Below are 17,117 nucleotides of genomic sequence, written 5' to 3' on the forward strand. Positions count from 1 at the left end.
TTCTTGTAGTATATAAACCCACCCCAAAACAGAATTTCAAAATAAGCCTCTGTTGAGTTTTAAAATTAATATGTGTGCCATTTCTACTTTTTAAATTTTGATTCAGTATCCCTAAAAATAAATATTAGATTTTGTTAGTACTTAACAGGAAAGTTTCACTTTCATGTTCTTTTTACTTTATAGGTTTGGATGGAACTCTTGAGCAAGGCATCAGTTCAGTATGTGGTAGCAGCTGCTTGCCCATGGATGGGTGCTTGGCTTTGCTTAATGATGCAGCCTTCTCACTTACCTATTGATTTAAATATGTTGCTAGAAGTAAAAGCTAGAGCCAAGGTAAGTGTAGAGAGACACATGTATTTCTATATTCAACTTATTTTTTTTTTTTTTTTTCTTTTGGGAGCCACTGAGGATTAAACACAGGGCCTTATACATGCCAGGCAGGTACTCTACCCCTGAGCAACATCCCCAGTCCTCAATATAGTAACCATGTAGGAAATTCATATTATTTTATTATTAACAGCAAAAATTAATTTAGCATTTGTAAGGAGAAATTGTTTTTTATTAGGACCATGATAAGGTTGAATAGTAATTTTTAATCCATTAAAATGTTATGAAGTGGGGCTGGGGACATAGCTCATTTGGCAGAGTGCTTGCTTGCCTTGCATGCACAAGGCCATGGATTCAGTCCCCAGCATCACTAAATAAAATAAAGGACACTGCATATTTAAAAAATAATAATAATGTTGTGAAGTGTATTTTACTGTGGTTATTTCAATATTTTTGTTGTTGCCAATTAAATTTTATGTTTAACCTTTATTGTTTTTTGTTTTTGTTTTTTCTTTCTTTTCTGTAGGAAAAAACAGGTGGTAAGGTACGTCAAGGCCAAAGTCAAAGTAAAGAAGTACTTCAGGAGTATATTGCAGGTGCAGACACCATCATGGAAGACCCTGCCACAAGGGATTTTGTAGTTATGCGGGCCAGAATGATGGCAGCCAAGTGAGTACACACCAAGTGTTGAATAATTTATAGGTCTAGCCTGACAGATTAGCTCTCATGGAGAGAGAGAAAAAGAGACCCTAACTAGATGAAGACTTAGATTTATGAGTACTATCAGCCATGATTGTCTTTAGTTTGATGAACAAAACCTTCAGCATACAGATCAAGTAGAACAAAAATACATTCAGTTGAAATGTCACCATAGTCAAAGACCTATATAGTGTGCCCATAGCTGAATTATGGCTAGACCGCTTAACCAAAAAGAAACTTTCTAAATCCCAAATATCAAAAGTAATTAACATGGGATTTGATTTCCACAAAAGCTTTCCTGGGAACCTGCACTTTTCTTCCCAGGAAAATCCTATATATAGTCACAGAGGTCAACCCTGGGTGTGTCACTCTTCTCTGATTTGAGAGGTGAGCAGCGTTTGTAGCCTGCCTTAGGAATGTATAAGGCTTTGCTTGTGCCTTACTTTCATGTATCCAAAATTTTTTTCTCAGCAGGGTGAGTCAAGAACCCACCTGGGCTAAGTCGAGGTCCCACTGTCCCCTTAGAGGGAGTCCCTCAGACCCCTGTCCCAGGACAGCCTCCGAAGTCATTTAAAGGAAAGATTCCTCTCATATATCTGTTAATCCTTCCTCTATCACACTTGTTACAGCCTATGAAAAACTTAGAGCAAGTAAATATTTTTTTTCCATTTTCAAAATAGAATTTTTATCTATTTATAAATGATAGGAGTGAAATTTACTGGAAAATATATGGCTTCATTGGGGGAAATTTTATTTCAGGTAATTTGTATAATAACTTCTTTTTTCTCCCTGTTAGATTGTTAGGAGCACTTTGTTGCTGTATTTGTGATCCAGGTGTAAATATGGTAACTCAAGAAATTAAACCAGCTGAATCCCTTGGCCAGTTACTACTCTTCCATCTCAACTCCAAATCTGCCTTACAAAGAATTAGTGTTGCTTTGGTAATCTGTGAATGGGCTGCTTTACAAAAGGTAAGATTTTTTCCTGAAAATAATAAAGATAAATTATGTGAACTAATTTCCATTAGCTGTTAGGATAATTTATATTTTACAATATGAAAGTGAAATTTTTCTCTAATAGGATCCAGCAATCATAGAAAAAGTATTCCAAACTATATTGAACATTATTTCATTCTCATTTACCTTTAACCATAACATTTTTTTTAACATTTCTACCCATACCTGAGACTAATAGGCATGCCCATAATTCATATTTGTTTTTGACCCCGAAGTCTATTAAGAAAGGTCCCTATCAAAAACATGGGTATATATGGAAGCAGTCCAGAAACTGGGTTGTATGTATGCAGTTGGTCATTCATTCTTGTATATATCTCGTAATACTAAAACTACAAAAAGCTGCTTTGTGTTTTAGAGCTCTATTTGAATGGGTAGTAGCAAGGGCAGAATTTTAGTCAGAGGAGAAATCTCTCCATATTTAAACCCAGATCTTCATGTATCAAACAAATCATTCTCTTTTAGCCCCTTTAACCTTTAACTTATCATAAGATGTATGATTTTTTGTAAGACTTGTTTCTGGAAATTTAACTGTCTGCACTTGCTGTGAGAGTTGCTTGTTACTGCCTCTTAGCAGTGTGTCAAAACTGTGTCTAAAAGTAATTGAGCCATGCTCTATTGCAACTGAGACCCCTGCTTTGCCTCTGGAAAGAAGCAAGGCTCATCTGTTTTTAGGCAGGACTCGGTGTGCTGGAGAGGCAGTGATGCTGTGTTTTTGTGCCTCTCAGACTCAGCAGCAAGTGTTGACAGTTCGGTTTCTGGACCCTCACAGAGCTTCTCTGGATTTACTCTGTGAAGCCCAGGCTGATCACCCAGATCCCACAGAACCCCTCATGGCTCACCACTGAGGCCATTCCCCCTCTGGTTGGGGCAGGCAACAACCAGAGAGAGTGGGAAGGGTTAGTTAAATTTGGGGGCAGGTAAGTAGCTTTTAAATTATATATCCATTTTTACAGTATGGCATGTAAAGCTGTGGTCTAAACTGTTAAGAAGTCTAATAATGACTTTAAGTAATATTTTTAGTTAGTGCATGCCAAATGTTTTCTTGACTTATTTTTAAGAAATTTTTATAGTAATGTATTTTTAAATCTGTGCTATATTTATGTAAACATCAAATAAATTCAGTACAATAAGAGTAATTAAATAAAATGAATTTTAATGGAATTATAATAATTCCACATGCATGTTCTGTAGTTATTCATATTAAAATTTTAGAGCAGTTTGGGTATAATACCTTTCTCTGTGCAACTAATTATTGTTCTGAGAGAAAACAACAGATTAAAAAATCAGTAGAAATTTAGAATTTGGTAGTTTTTAAGTGAAAATTTATATAACTATAAAATTATGTTTATATATTTGCCCTGAATATTTGTTGTCTATTATATTTTTAGGAATGTAAAGCTGTTGCCCTAGCTGTGCAGCCACGTTTACTTGATATCCTTTCAGAACATTTATATTATGATGAAATTGCTGTTCCATTCACACGAATGCAGAATGAATGTAAACAGCTTATATCATCATTAGCTGATGCACATATTGAAGTTGGTAATAGAGTAAACAACAACGTTTTAACTATAGATCAAGCTAATGACCTGGTGAGTAAAGAAGTAACTCTCTTCATTTTAGAGCATGAAATAAAGATTAGAAATTTGTCATAGCATGTTTGTCACAAAACCACATATTTTGTTGTATCTGTCTGTGGCCTGGTAGCCTCTCATCTCAATTCTAGTTTATTTCATGTGTTGACTTTTCTTGGAGAATGGGGAAAAACTTTCTTTTTTTAAACTCTGTTTTTCTCTTCTTTTACTGTGTTTTTTTTTTTTTTTTAATTGTTTGTATTTGGGTTTTTTTGTTGTTGTTGTTGTTTTGTTGGTAGTACAGGGCCTCATGCATGTTGGCAAGCACTTTGCCTCTGGGCTACATCCCCATCCCTTTAAACTTAAATTCTGACAAATCAATGTACCTTTATTCAAAAAAGTTGTTACATTTTGTTGTTTCCTAGTCTTGCTTGAGAAGGGAAAAATATAGGAAAAACTTTAACAAATCCCTAAATATTTCTTCTCCCTGCTCCCAACATTAAATGAAAATGGGAATTCAAACATACTTTAAAAAGTAAAGAATTCATACAACAAATATTATATACTCAGCAATTAGATTGTGCCGTTGACATTTTGAATATATGCTTTATCACGCATATATTCAAATATCTACCCTTCTTTCCAAACCACCAATCCATCTTATTTTTTAATGTATTTCTAAGTAAATTTCAGATATTTGTACACTTCAGTGTGTAAGTGCTCAGTCTTAGGTGAACATTAGATGAATTTTCACAGATACATATGAATGTAAAATCTAAACCTTGTCAAGATAGAAATTCCCATCACTACTTTGTAGTTAGTCCCTTCTTCTCCTTGTCCCTAAGTAACCATTCTTTACCTCATGGTAAATTAATTTTACTTGTTCTACAATATCATATAAATGTAATTATACACTGTGCTCTGAAGGGTTTTTTGTTTTGTTTTGTGTACTAAGGATTGAACCTAGAGGTGTTCTACCACTAAACTATATCCCCAACATGTTTTCATTTTTTTTTAAGACAGGGTCTCATTAACTTGCCTAGGCTGGCTTGAACTTGGTATCCTCCAAGCTATCCATGTTATGTGTATTAATAATTCATTTGTTTTATTACTGCATTTTATGGCATCGCATTGATATTTCAAAACTAGTTTAAGCGATTCTCCTGTTGATAGACATGGACTATGGCCAGTTTGAGGCTATTGTGAACAAAGCTTCTGTATTTTTTGGTGGACATATATTTTCATTTTTCTTTGGTAAATATATATGAGTGGAATTGCTGAATCTTAAGATAGTTGCCTTTCTTTATTTTTTTGGAAAACTACATAGAGGATAGGGGTATGGCTCAGTGATAAAGCTAGGTAATACCCACCACTGCAAAAAACTAAAATTAAATTTAAAAAACTCAGACTTCCCAAAGTGGTTGTATCATTTTACCTCCTAACTAACAAGGTGTGAGAGTTTTGGGTGCTCTACATCATTAATAGCATTTAGTATAATGAGCCCCTTTAACTTTAGCCATTCTGTGGTTGTGTGATGGTGTCATTGTGGTTTTGAGTTTCATTTTCTTTGTGACAAATTATATCTTTATTGGCCATTTCTGTATCTTCCTTTCTGAAATGTCTTCAGATCTTTTGTCTACTTTTAGTTGTTTCTTATTGAATCATAGGAGTTCTTTATAATCCTGGATACCAATTCCTTGTCAGATAGATTCAATCTGAATAAATTTATCAGTTGTTTCCTTGATTATGATTTGTGATCTAAAGAACCTTTTTCTATCTCCAAATAGTGAAGGAATTTGCATACATTTTCTTCTAAAGCTTCATAGTGTTAGCTTTCATGTTTAGATTTGTCTTCCATCATCATCATCATTATTTGTACAAGGGATTAAACCCAGGGGCGCTTAATCACTGAGCTATAGCCCTTTTTAAATATTTTATTCAGAAACAAGGTCTTGCCGAGTTGCTGAGGGCCTCGCTGAGTTGCTGAGACTGGCTTTGAACTTGCAATTCTCTTGCCTTAGCTTCCCCAGCCACTGAGATTACTGGTGTGCCCAACCATGTTCGGTTCTTCTGCCAGTTTTTAGTAGTGCTGTGCATCAAACCAAGAGCCTCATATGTGCTAGCCAAACACTTTGAAACACTAAGCTACATCCCTAGTGATCTATCTTGAATTAATGTTTGTGTATAGTATGAAGTCAAGGTTGTTTTTCTACATATATCTAGTTTTCTTAGCATCATTATTAGGAGATTTTTTTCTGTTGGATTGCTTTGGCATCTTTGTAAAAAATCAACTGAAGAATGTATGTGGATCTATTATCTGAATCTTTGTGCCCAATATGTTTGTATCTTCCTAACCAACACCAGTGTCTGATTACTACAGCTTTGTACTTAGTTCAGTCTGTGAGTTCAGTTAGTATAAATTAGTTATTCCTGGGTTATAGAATTGAGAAATTGAGCTACTTGTTTGTGTTTGGCCTCATGAAATAATGTTTCTTTCTTTTTTCTTTTTTTTTTTTTTTTAAGAGAGAGAATCTTTTTTGTAGATGGACACAACACAATGCCTTTATTTTTATGTGGTGCTGAGAATCAAACCCAGGTCCCGCCCGTGCTAAGCGAGCACTCTACCACTGAGCCACAATCCCAGTCCAAATGTTCATTTCTTAATCCCCTTTCTGACTGAAAAATACTGTAGTTGATTTTTTTTTCCCTCACTTATGAGAGAAAGCTAAACTTGTTATTTTTGTACCCAAGTTGTTCTTTGGTAAAGTTTTCTAAATGCCTAGAGTTAAAATTCCTCAAAGTTTCTTTATAATTAGATTTCCTTCCTACTATTTCTATAAACTTATTGAAGTTTCAAATATCCTCCTTCTTCAAGAAGGACCCCTTATTTCCCAGTGAAATTACTATTCAATTTCATCAGTCCAGTGGTTTCAACTTAGGACAGGAAATAGCATAAATATCAGAATCTCTGGAAGAAAGTATTTAGGGATGGTAATTTTAAAAGGTAAAAGTCTTTTATATCTTTTATTGGGTCCCTGTTTTCCTCTTAAATGCCAGATAGGGGCATTTACCCAATATAAGCATTTCTGTCTTTTCCTCTCTCACCAGTCTCTTAATTTAGTTCTTATCCATATTATCTTTTCTCAATCATGTGCAGTATTATCTACTCTTAATCTTATGTTCTTTTGTTAAGCACTTTTATTTGGATTATTATCTCATTGCCACTTCAGACATAACCAAAAGTGGAATTTTTCTTTCAGAAAGTCTCATGTTTATCATTTCTCTGTTTGCATTTTCAAAGCCTAAAGGCCTTGATATTTAGGTCTGATTCTTCTCTGATTTTACCTCCAGGCAGTTTCTGGTCCATTTCATCCTTCATGCTTTGCTAGACTAGTATTAATCCTTTTGTGCCACTCTGTATCCCTTTCTTCCTTAAAAATGGTTTCCTTTCCCTTGCTTTTTAGTCCCCCTCCCCCCTACTCTCATTACCTTCTCTAGATACCCCATCTCTTTTCTTATTACCAAACTTCTGCCAAACTGGTTAGCTTTCTTTTTGCAGAAATACATCACACACAGTGTTTTCTGTGCCTCACTCAGTCTCACTTCTATGCCTGAGTTCCTGGTCCTTTGCCAGAAGTTCTCTGCCTCAACACTGTACACTCACCTAGAGTTCTTTTCTTGATACTTCTCCATTTGCACCTTATACTCAAGCAATGATAAACTGTCTTCAGTTCTTTAGACGGTATCCTGCCTTCCACCTCTTACCTCACTTCATCTGTTTACAAAGATGTATATAACTCCTGACTTAACCATTCTTTAAACCAATCCAAAAAGCTAGGTGTGGTGCAATGCACTTATAGTCCCAGCTACAAGGCAGTGGGTGGGTGCTGAGATGGGAGGAATCCTTGAGCCTTGGGGTTCAGGCAAGCTTGGAAAACAGAAACATCCCACCTAAAAATAAATTAATTAATAACACTTTTCCAAGTCTTTCCTTTTTAAAAATTAGTTAACTGCCTCTGGCAAGTCTTCCCTAAGCTCCTCTGCTAAGAAAGTTTTTTTGTTTGTTTTAATTTTCTTTTGGTAATTGTAGATGGACAGACTGCCTTTATTTTATTTGTTTATTTTTATGTGGTGCTAAGGATTGAACCCAGTGCCTCACACATGCTAGGCAAGCACTCTGCCACTGAGCTATAGCTCCAACCCTCTACTAAGAAGTTTTAGGTGACTCTCTGAACTTTCATAGCAACCTGCCCTTGCCTCAGTGATATGTTATGTTGTCTTAATTCTTTATTTATATTTCCCATCTCTGCATTTTTAGGGTATGTTTAGACTGTGTCTTATTCATCTTTGAGTATCTGATAGTAAATATTGTTTAAATGATTGAATTAATTGCAGGTGATTAGCTTTTCCTTGATTGCCTACAATCATTAGACATTGTCAAAAATAAGCATAGTGTATTTTGGACAATATTTGAAAATTTTTAATAGTGTATCCTGTTTCAGATAATTCTTGCGCAGAAGTTAAAACAAACAATGGAGTAGAAAGTATAAGCTAGGAATGGTATGTGATTTTTTTTTGTGTGTGTATGTGTAAGTGTGGTGAGCAGATTGACAGTGAAACTGATATAGTTTATTTAGTCTTCAGCATTTTATAGTGATAAAAGAAGATCTTATTTGTATGGCTATTTTGTTTTTTATAATAAATAGCATTATTGATATTGTCCACAATGAAATTAATAATTTCTTTTTTTTTTTTAAAGAGAGAGTGAGAGAGGAGAGAGAGAGAGAATTTTTAATATTTATTTTTTAGTTCTCGGCGGACACAACATCTTTGTTTGTATGTGGTTCTGAGGATCGAACCCGGGCCACACGCATGCCAGGCGAGCGCACTACCGCTTGAGCCACATCCCCAGCCCCAAAATTAATAATTTCTAAGTATTAAAAATTAGATTTGCTGGGCATAGTGATGTACACTTGTAATCCCAATGACTCAGGAGGTTGGAGAACAAAAAGGGCTCTCCATTAAAAAGAAAATAGATTTTAAATTTTTCAATGTTATTAGGCTTTTCTTGTCAATTAGGATCTATACCTGCAAGCTTTTAATATTTGCTATAACCTATCAAGAGTTTTTGTTATATGAGCCCATCACACAATCTCTATGTATGTGAATGTTCACAGCAACATCATTCAAAAAGTAGCCAAAAAGTAGGAAAAACCCATCAGTAATCAATTGATGAATGAATATAGTATGTAAGTAAAAATTATCATATAAAATATTATTTGATCAAAAAAGGAAATATTGATACAATGCTAAAACATTTGTGAACCTTGAAGGCATAATACTAAATGAATGAAATAAGTCACAAATGACTACATATTTTATGAATCCATTTATATAAAATTTACAAAATAGACAACTTTGGAAAGACAAATCAGATATGAAAGTTCCATAGGGCTGGGGAAAAATGAGGAGTGTTTGCTAGTGAGTATGAGTATTATTTATGAACTTATGAAAATGTGTTCTAAAATTTTGATTCATAACTATGAGTATACTAAAAATGAGTGAATTATAAATACTTCAGATGTGTTACTTTTATGGCAGAAGAACTATATCTCAGTAAAGTTGTTTTTAAAAAATGGACTGAACAGTTTGTAAAGTTGTCTGGAACTGCAGTCAACTTTATCTAGGTAATTAAACAAATAATGGCTGTTGCATTTTTCTCCCCTCTCTCTCTTGTGGCCTGAACATTTCTGCGAGAAGGGAGGTCAAAGAAAGAATGAAAATAATTCAATTAGTATTACTTAACCACTTTGTAAACAGCTACCCTAAACATTTTTTAGTTAGAATATTTTTCCCAAGAAGTTTTTAAATTTTGATATTAAACAGTTTATATTTGCATATATCTGTATTTGCATATTGCTTTCTCATGTCACCAAAGCACACTATAAGTGTTGAGTGTGATTTTCCCCTCAAACAGATTAGATATATTTAAAGGATAAGAAATTTTATTCATCTCAAAAGAATGTGTCTTTCTTTAGGAATATAATGTTAATGTTAAGTTAGACTAAGTAAACTTTAGTTGGGAGGTTTTAGGTATTTGTTAGTTTACTGAGTACTAAAAAACAATATTAGATAATAGGAACTTTTGTGAAACAGAAAACTTGCTGTCTGCTGTTTAGGAGTTTATAGTCTATTTGGGGTTGATGTAATTAATGAGTTTTTATTTCTTTTTTTTTTATTAGGTCACTACTGTTTTTAATGAAGTCACATCAACTTTCGATTTAAATTCTCAAGTATTACAGCAATTAGATAGTAAACGACAGCAGGTCCAAATGACAGTTACAGAGACAAACCAAGAGTGGCAAGTGTTGCAGTTGAGAGTGCATACTTTTGCTGCATGTGCAGTTGTGAGCTTGCAGCAGCTTCCGGAGAAATTAAATCCTATCATAAAACCACTAATGGAGACGATTAAAAAAGAAGAGAATACACTAGTGCAAAACTATGCAGCTCAGTGCATAGCTAAACTTCTTCAGCAGTGCACAACAAGGACACCCTGTCCCAATTCAAAGATTATTAAAAATCTCTGTAGCTCACTTTGTGTGGACCCATATCTAACTCCTTGTGTAACATGTCCAGTACCAACACAAAGTGGCCAGGAAAATTCTAAAGGTATATATCTAAACCTTTATATGGGGTAGAGAAGGAATTAACTATTTAAATTTGTTTTCATTTACTTATATCTATCATTCATGTTAGAGCCATTTTCTCCATATTCCATTCTGAGAGAAAAAAGTTTGGTTACAACAAAATTCCTTGTTACTTCAATTAGCTAATCAATTACAACCCTCTTAAATAAGCCAGTCATAAGAGACCTGATGTCTGATATAAGGTGACTGAAATCCATTGAGACAGGTATTCACCCTTACCTTCATCTTGAAAACCGTCATTGTATGACTTAATAGGCTAGAAAACAGTTGCATCAAATGTTAATGAAAGTTCTTCCTATTGTATTTTGTTTTCTAAATTTAGTCTTTCATGAGATTGAACTCTGTTTAGTAAATAATGCTTAACCAGTTTTTCTATTTTCTTTTGGAGAATTCATGTGGAAAATAACTACTTTTAGTAGTCTGGTATCAAAGACCAGTGTTTCCTCACATGACTCAGTCCTACATGACTTATATTTTTTATTAATAAGATTTTAGGAAAACAAAACAAATTATTGAAAATGTAATAGATTTGCTACTTTGGTGCTATCAAAAAGCGATCTGAAAGAAGAATGTGAACATTTGGAATATTAACATAAAAATACAAGAGGGTTATCATCTTTCCCCTCTCCTTTATTATATGAGGCAGGAATATTCTGCAGTGGTCAAGTTTTCCTGAATTCATGGGGACCATGAACATTATTTTAGAGGAAGCTTGCTTGAGTTATTTTTAATGTTTCTTTTTGTGCCTAGGCACAATCATTCGTGCATGTGATATTTCTTATTGTTCACATGATTCTACAACTTTGTGTTATAAAACCTATGCTAGTAGATTTTTTTGTTGCCATTTCATTGTCTTAAAAAAAACATGTCATTAGCTTATAAAAATTGAGGCCTTAAATAAAGGGCTGTGTCTCATTTGGAGCAGAGAACTTTTGGTTACCTATATTATGATTAAAAGGCTAATTTTTTTCCTAATTAGGACCCAACTCAGAAAAAGATGGAATGCACCATACTGTAACCAAGCACAGAGGTATAATTACACTCTATAGGCATCAGAAAGCTGCGTTTGCTATCACAAGTAGGCGAGGTCCTACCCCGAAAGCAGTAAAAGCTCAAATAGCAGATCTTCCTGCCGGAAGTAGTGGGAGTATCCTTGTCGAACTTGATGAGGTAAGTAGATTTTTTTTCATTTGAATGTTTTGATTTTAAAACAGATATCTAGCTTATACATTGAGAACTAAGTTGTCATGTCAGGTTCCAGAACTGTATTTTTTGTACTTATAAATGAAAGGACTAGTATTAATAGCTTTTTGGAGTACTCTAGCAACATGGTCCAGGATAATAGTTAAGCTATTTAAATTTCTCATGTGTCTTATAATTTTTACCAGCCTAACTTTACCTTCCTAGGCAAGAAACCCTCTTGATGGTGGGTACATAAGCTATTTATAAATATATAAATGAATTCACTCCCATAGTATTGACTACAAAGAAGATATTAAACAAGAGTAAAAAATAACTTCTCAGTCTTATTGATATCCAGAATTTCTTTCGATATTCAGACAGTAGTTTTACAAATGTGAGATCATCACTGCCCACCTGACTTTTGGTTAACTTAGAATTTATTAAATGTGTGATATGAGTATAGGGATCTAAACTATGTGCAAACAACCAGATATCCCACTATTGAAACCTTTCTTCCTTGATTTAAAATGGGCCCTTTGTTATATATCATGCTTTTCATTTTCGAGGATTCATTCCGACTTTCCATTCTGTACTGTTGGTCTCTCTGTTCTTTATTACTAACTTCTTTAAAGATAAATAATAACCAATGATAAGTGTTTTGTTCAGAAAATTTGATTCACGTTATTAACAATGAAATGAATCTAAACAGTTTTGATTGCAATATGTAGGAACTTACCTGGGTTCAGCAGTAAACTATTGATGCTAAAAGACTGGGGTTTGTAAAATATAAGCCTATTTTTGTTTTTTAAAATCATCATCTTAAGTTATTGTCTATATATCTATACTCTATGAATGTTGTCAGGCATAGTGGTGTACATTGTAATCCTAGCATCTTGGGAGGCTGAGGCAGGAGGATTACAAGTTCATGGCCAACCTCAACACTTATCAAGGCCCTAAAGAACTTAGTAAGACCTTGTCTCAAAAATAAAAAAGGGCTGGGGATGTAGCTCAGTCAGTACCCCTGTGTTAAATCCTTGATTCAAAAAAAAAAAAAAAGAAAAACATAAACAAAATTGTGTGAAATCTTTTTCATTGGTTATATCTCACCATAATAGTTTCCATCAAAATTTTACTGTGATTTTGGTATTTATTCCTCCGTGGGTTACAAAGCTCTTCTAATACTTTATAGCTTTTTTTCTTTTTTTGCAGTGCTGGGGATCAAATGAAGGGCCTTGCACATGCTTGGCAAGTGCTCTACCACTATCCCAAACCCTTTCTTCATCTTAAAGTAATTAAAAAATATGTATATATATATTTCTTTTGTGGGGGAGATGGTCTTATATGGACTGTAATTATTGTTGAATACCACATTATCAATCTTGCAGTTAGCTTAACATGTCTTATTATGTCCTTTACATGAATATAAATAAGGATATATCATTTCATCTTTCTTCTAACTGCTAAATTTCTTTGGGATAGGGAAAAGAAGAAGATAAAACAAAGAAAAAAATGTCACTTAGGACTATATCTAAAAGGAGCACATATCATTTAATTCCTTATCCCTGACCCTACAAAAGTATTTTAGTTTGGACACAAAAATCTAGTTAGGAGGTTTTGTCCTTTGTATTTTAATTATTGGAAAATGTTTATGGTTGTCATAATTGTGTCTAATAATTGCTTCATTAGTTAATGAAGCACTGTAAAGTCTTTAAATTCTCTTGATTAAATTTTAAGTGTATTATGCTTTTTTCCTGAGATTGTTTTCAACTAATATTTAATTTTAGGCCCAAAAGCCTTACCTGGTACAACGGAGGGGAGCTGAATTTGCCTTGACAACTATAGTGAAGCATTTTGGTGGTGAAATGGCAGTGAAATTGCCACATCTCTGGGATGCTATGGTTGGCCCACTGAGGAATATAATTGATCTAAATAATTTTGGTATGCATATATATTTTATGAGCTCCATTTTAAATACATTTCAGTGTCTATCAATTAAATATATCTGTAAAATAAAAATACCTATTTCTGTTTATCCCAGACAATTGTAAATTTTAAAAATTGGAAGTTTGTTAAAAACATCGTAATTTATTTTAGCCAGGTGCAGTGGCACATGCCTGTAAATCCTAGTAGCTCGGGAGGCTGAGACAGGAGGATCATGAGTTCAAAGCCAGCCTCAGCAAAAGTGAGGCGCTAAGCAACTCAGTGAGACCCTTTCTCTAAATAAAATAAAAAATAGGGCTGGAAATATAGCTCAGTACCTCTGAGTTCAATCCCCATTACCCGCCCCCCCCCCAAAAAAAATCACCTTTTTTTTTTTTCTTTTCTGTTTCTAAAAAGAGATAGTCTAAATAGATCATTATTATTAACTTCTTTTTTTGCTCTGAGTGCAGAACCCTAGCACTTAAATTAAGATCATGGCATTTTAACATGAAACGTAAAATTGACTACTAGCTGGGAGGTGCTAAAAATTGTGTGTGGGGGGAACGTTGAGATTTTGAAAAATTAACTTGCAAAGTGATATAGACTTTTAATATATTTGAATAGATGGAAAATCCCTCCTGGAAAGGGGAGATGGACCTGCTCAAGAATTGGTGAATTCTCTGCAAGTTTTTGAAACATCAGCAGCTTCAATGGATTCCGAGCTTCATCCGTTGGTAACTTAACAAATACAGATGTAAAATTTCTTCAGATAGAACAAATGATCTTACTAAAACATCTTAAGACTTGAAAAATGCAACTTCATGTCATCCCCAGTAATTGCAGTTTTTTTTTTTTTTTTAAATACAGTATTACTATATTTCTTCTTTGCTGACAGCACAGCTCTTGTGGGCTTTGTGAGCTGGGGTACATGAATGGTAGAAATCTCAATCTGGAAGCTTAGAATATGGGGCATTACAGAAAGGGCTCTAATGCTGCAGAAACCAGATATAAACAGGAAGGAAAGCCAGTATCACTGCTCAAAGCATTCCAATAATATACCTCCAAGAGAGGAAAAACGCAGGTAATAAAGCTTGTTCCCAGGGTAAATATAAAGGTAGAAGGAAATCACCTAAACCACAGCTGGTCAGTGTCAAAGAACACTGGTTTGTGGCTTTACTGTTATATTTCTTACAAAAGAATTGGAACAGGAGGAGGAGGAAAATTAGTTATGTGTTTTTTCTATAGAAGAGTGTTATTCTTTGTATATACCTACATTAGGAAGGTCTTTGCAATTGTACCATTGTGAAGGACAATAGCTCTAGTTCTCTATTGTTAGATTCGCTAAGAGGGAGTAGAGAAGAATAAAGATTTTTGTTCATGTAGTATAAAGTATGTTCTTTTACTTGATAAAATTTTGTTAATAAGGTGTGGATACAGTGGTGTGTACCTGTAGTCTCAACTTCTCAGAAGGCTGAGGCATAAGGATCACTTGAGCTGTCTTAAAAAATTTATCATTAGTAAAGAAAGACAGAATCCATCTGTATGCTCTTACCCTCATGATTAGCAAACATTCATTCAGCTGATCTGTAAGGCTGTTGTAACTGTTGAGCAGGTTCTTGACTGTGATATTAATCTTAGTGTTCCCTGCAGCAAGTATTTAATAATAGGATGTTATTGTTATCATAATCATAACTTGATAATTTCTATCAGAGTATGGTACCTAGAACAAAATTAGGAATACTGAACCCAGTGAATAAAACATACATTCTTAAACCTAAATCAACAAATTTGAAGGAGGCTGATGATGTGTGGTATCATATTCCCAGACTTAATAACAGAATGTTGAAAGTGCCTTTTGATTTGTCTCTTGTTGAGTTTGAAAGAATTGTGTGTGCCTTTCTTATGGTGAGAAGTTCTGTACCTTTTCTTAAACAGTTATGATATCTTAGAATGAGTTTAGATTAACTTTCCATTGATGTCTTGGCAGTAATGTTTTGAGGTATTTGGAGATATTTTTGGATTTAGAGTTAACTAGAAATATTGAGAACATCTTTGATTATGGGCTATTATAGTTAACATTTTAAATGATAGAGACCTTAATGAGTATTCTGATTGCCTTTAACTTTTTTATTTTTAGTTGGTACAGCATTTGTCTCATCTTTATATGTGCCTTCAATACCCGAGCACTGCAGTGAGGCACATGGCTGCTCGTTGTGTAGGTGTCATGAGCAAAATAGCTACCATGGAAACAATGAACATCTTTTTGGAAAAGGTACTTCCATGGCTGGGAGCAATTGATGACAATATCAAACAAGAGGGTGCAATTGAAGCACTTGCCTGTATCCTTTTTTAATTTTGACAAACCCCTTAGACATTTTATTTAGTTTTCTTAAGGATGACCAAAATAAAATTGACTTATTAAAATATGCATATAAATAACCTACTTTGTTCAAAAAAGAAAATTACTTTTAAAATTTTATTTCATTACAAATATTTTATATTTTATTAAAATTTTCACATGGAAAGTTTAAGAATTACTGTTGGCCAGGCGCAGTGGTACACACCCGTAATCCCACCAGCTCAGAAGTCTGAAGCAGGCAGATTGCAAGTTTGAAGCCAGCCCCAGCAATTTAGCAAAGTCCTAAGCAATTCATCGATACCCTATCTCAAAATATCAAAAAGGACTGGGGGGCTGGGGATATAGCTCGGTTGGTAGAGTGCTTGCCTACAATGCACAAGGCCCTGGGTTCAATCCCCAGCACCAAAAAAAAAAAGGACTGGGGGTGTGACTCAGTGGTTAAGCGCTCCTGGGTTCAATTCGTGGTACAACAACAACAACAAAAAAAGATTCACTATTAATTTTAAAATGATTTTGCTATTTTATGTACTTTTATTCAGGTAGTACCTGTGGTATAAACATAAAATATTTCCAAACTTTCTTTGTTTCTTAGTTGGAAAATGACCAAAATAATACTAGATAACTAGAACTAGGTAGGCAAGCCCATTGTAAAGGAGAAGGCAGCTATTTTTTAACTTGAAGTATCGGAAAAATGGTTCTGGAGCAAGAAAGATGGATGAAGATCAGATCAGTAGAAACTGGTTCAAAATGCAGAAGATTATAGGAGCCTGCACTCACAAGGTCCACTGTATCTAGTTGGTGATTGTCAAGATCCTGTAGGGAAATTTAGAATTAATCTTTGACACGCTGCATTGTATTCTCTTAACTTAAAATGTGGCTAACTTTTTTTTTGACATTGAAATTTCTATTTTAAAAAATCCTTTTACTAAAATGTCCTCCAGTCTTCTTTAGGCAAAAAAACATAATTTTATGTTTTCAATCATGAAAAAAATATATAATGGTTTCAGAAGTACAGTATGAAAATGATATTATAATTGCATCATAGTTCTTTCGGGATAACTATCATCTCAGTGCAGATGAGAAAATAAGGAAGTGTTTCAGAACAATATAGTCATTGTTATTGAAAACATCTTTTCAAAATTTCCTTAATCACTTATTCAGGTGTAATGGAACAACTAGATGTTGGTATTGTTCCATATATTGTTCTTTTAGTTGTTCCTGTGTTAGGAAGAATGAGTGATCAGACAGACAGTGTAAGATTCATGGCTACGCAATGTTTTGCAACATTAATTAGACTCATGCCACTTGAGGTAAGTTGACAATACTTGGTTTA

The 17,117-nt window shown here is 34.1% G+C and overlaps 1 protein-coding gene across 1 annotated transcript in view; it reads left to right on the forward strand.

Annotated features, from left to right (window-relative positions):
• The window catches only part of Btaf1 (B-TFIID TATA-box binding protein associated factor 1), a 92,597-nt gene that overhangs the window by 53,648 nt on the left and 21,832 nt on the right, over positions 1-17,117 (forward strand). The window contains exons 16-25 of the mRNA XM_026397385.2: positions 184-333; positions 854-996; positions 1,823-1,997; positions 3,431-3,634; positions 9,859-10,285; positions 11,303-11,493; positions 13,290-13,443; positions 14,050-14,159; positions 15,563-15,764; positions 16,946-17,094. Coding sequence (XP_026253170.2) covers positions 184-333; positions 854-996; positions 1,823-1,997; positions 3,431-3,634; positions 9,859-10,285; positions 11,303-11,493; positions 13,290-13,443; positions 14,050-14,159; positions 15,563-15,764; positions 16,946-17,094 — 1,905 coding nt within the window. The remainder of the gene's footprint in view (positions 1-183; positions 334-853; positions 997-1,822; positions 1,998-3,430; positions 3,635-9,858; positions 10,286-11,302; positions 11,494-13,289; positions 13,444-14,049; positions 14,160-15,562; positions 15,765-16,945; positions 17,095-17,117) is intronic.

The sequence above is a fragment of the Urocitellus parryii genome, chromosome 5 (assembly GCF_045843805.1).
Source record: "Urocitellus parryii isolate mUroPar1 chromosome 5, mUroPar1.hap1, whole genome shotgun sequence".
NCBI lineage: Eukaryota > Metazoa > Chordata > Mammalia > Rodentia > Sciuridae > Urocitellus > Urocitellus parryii.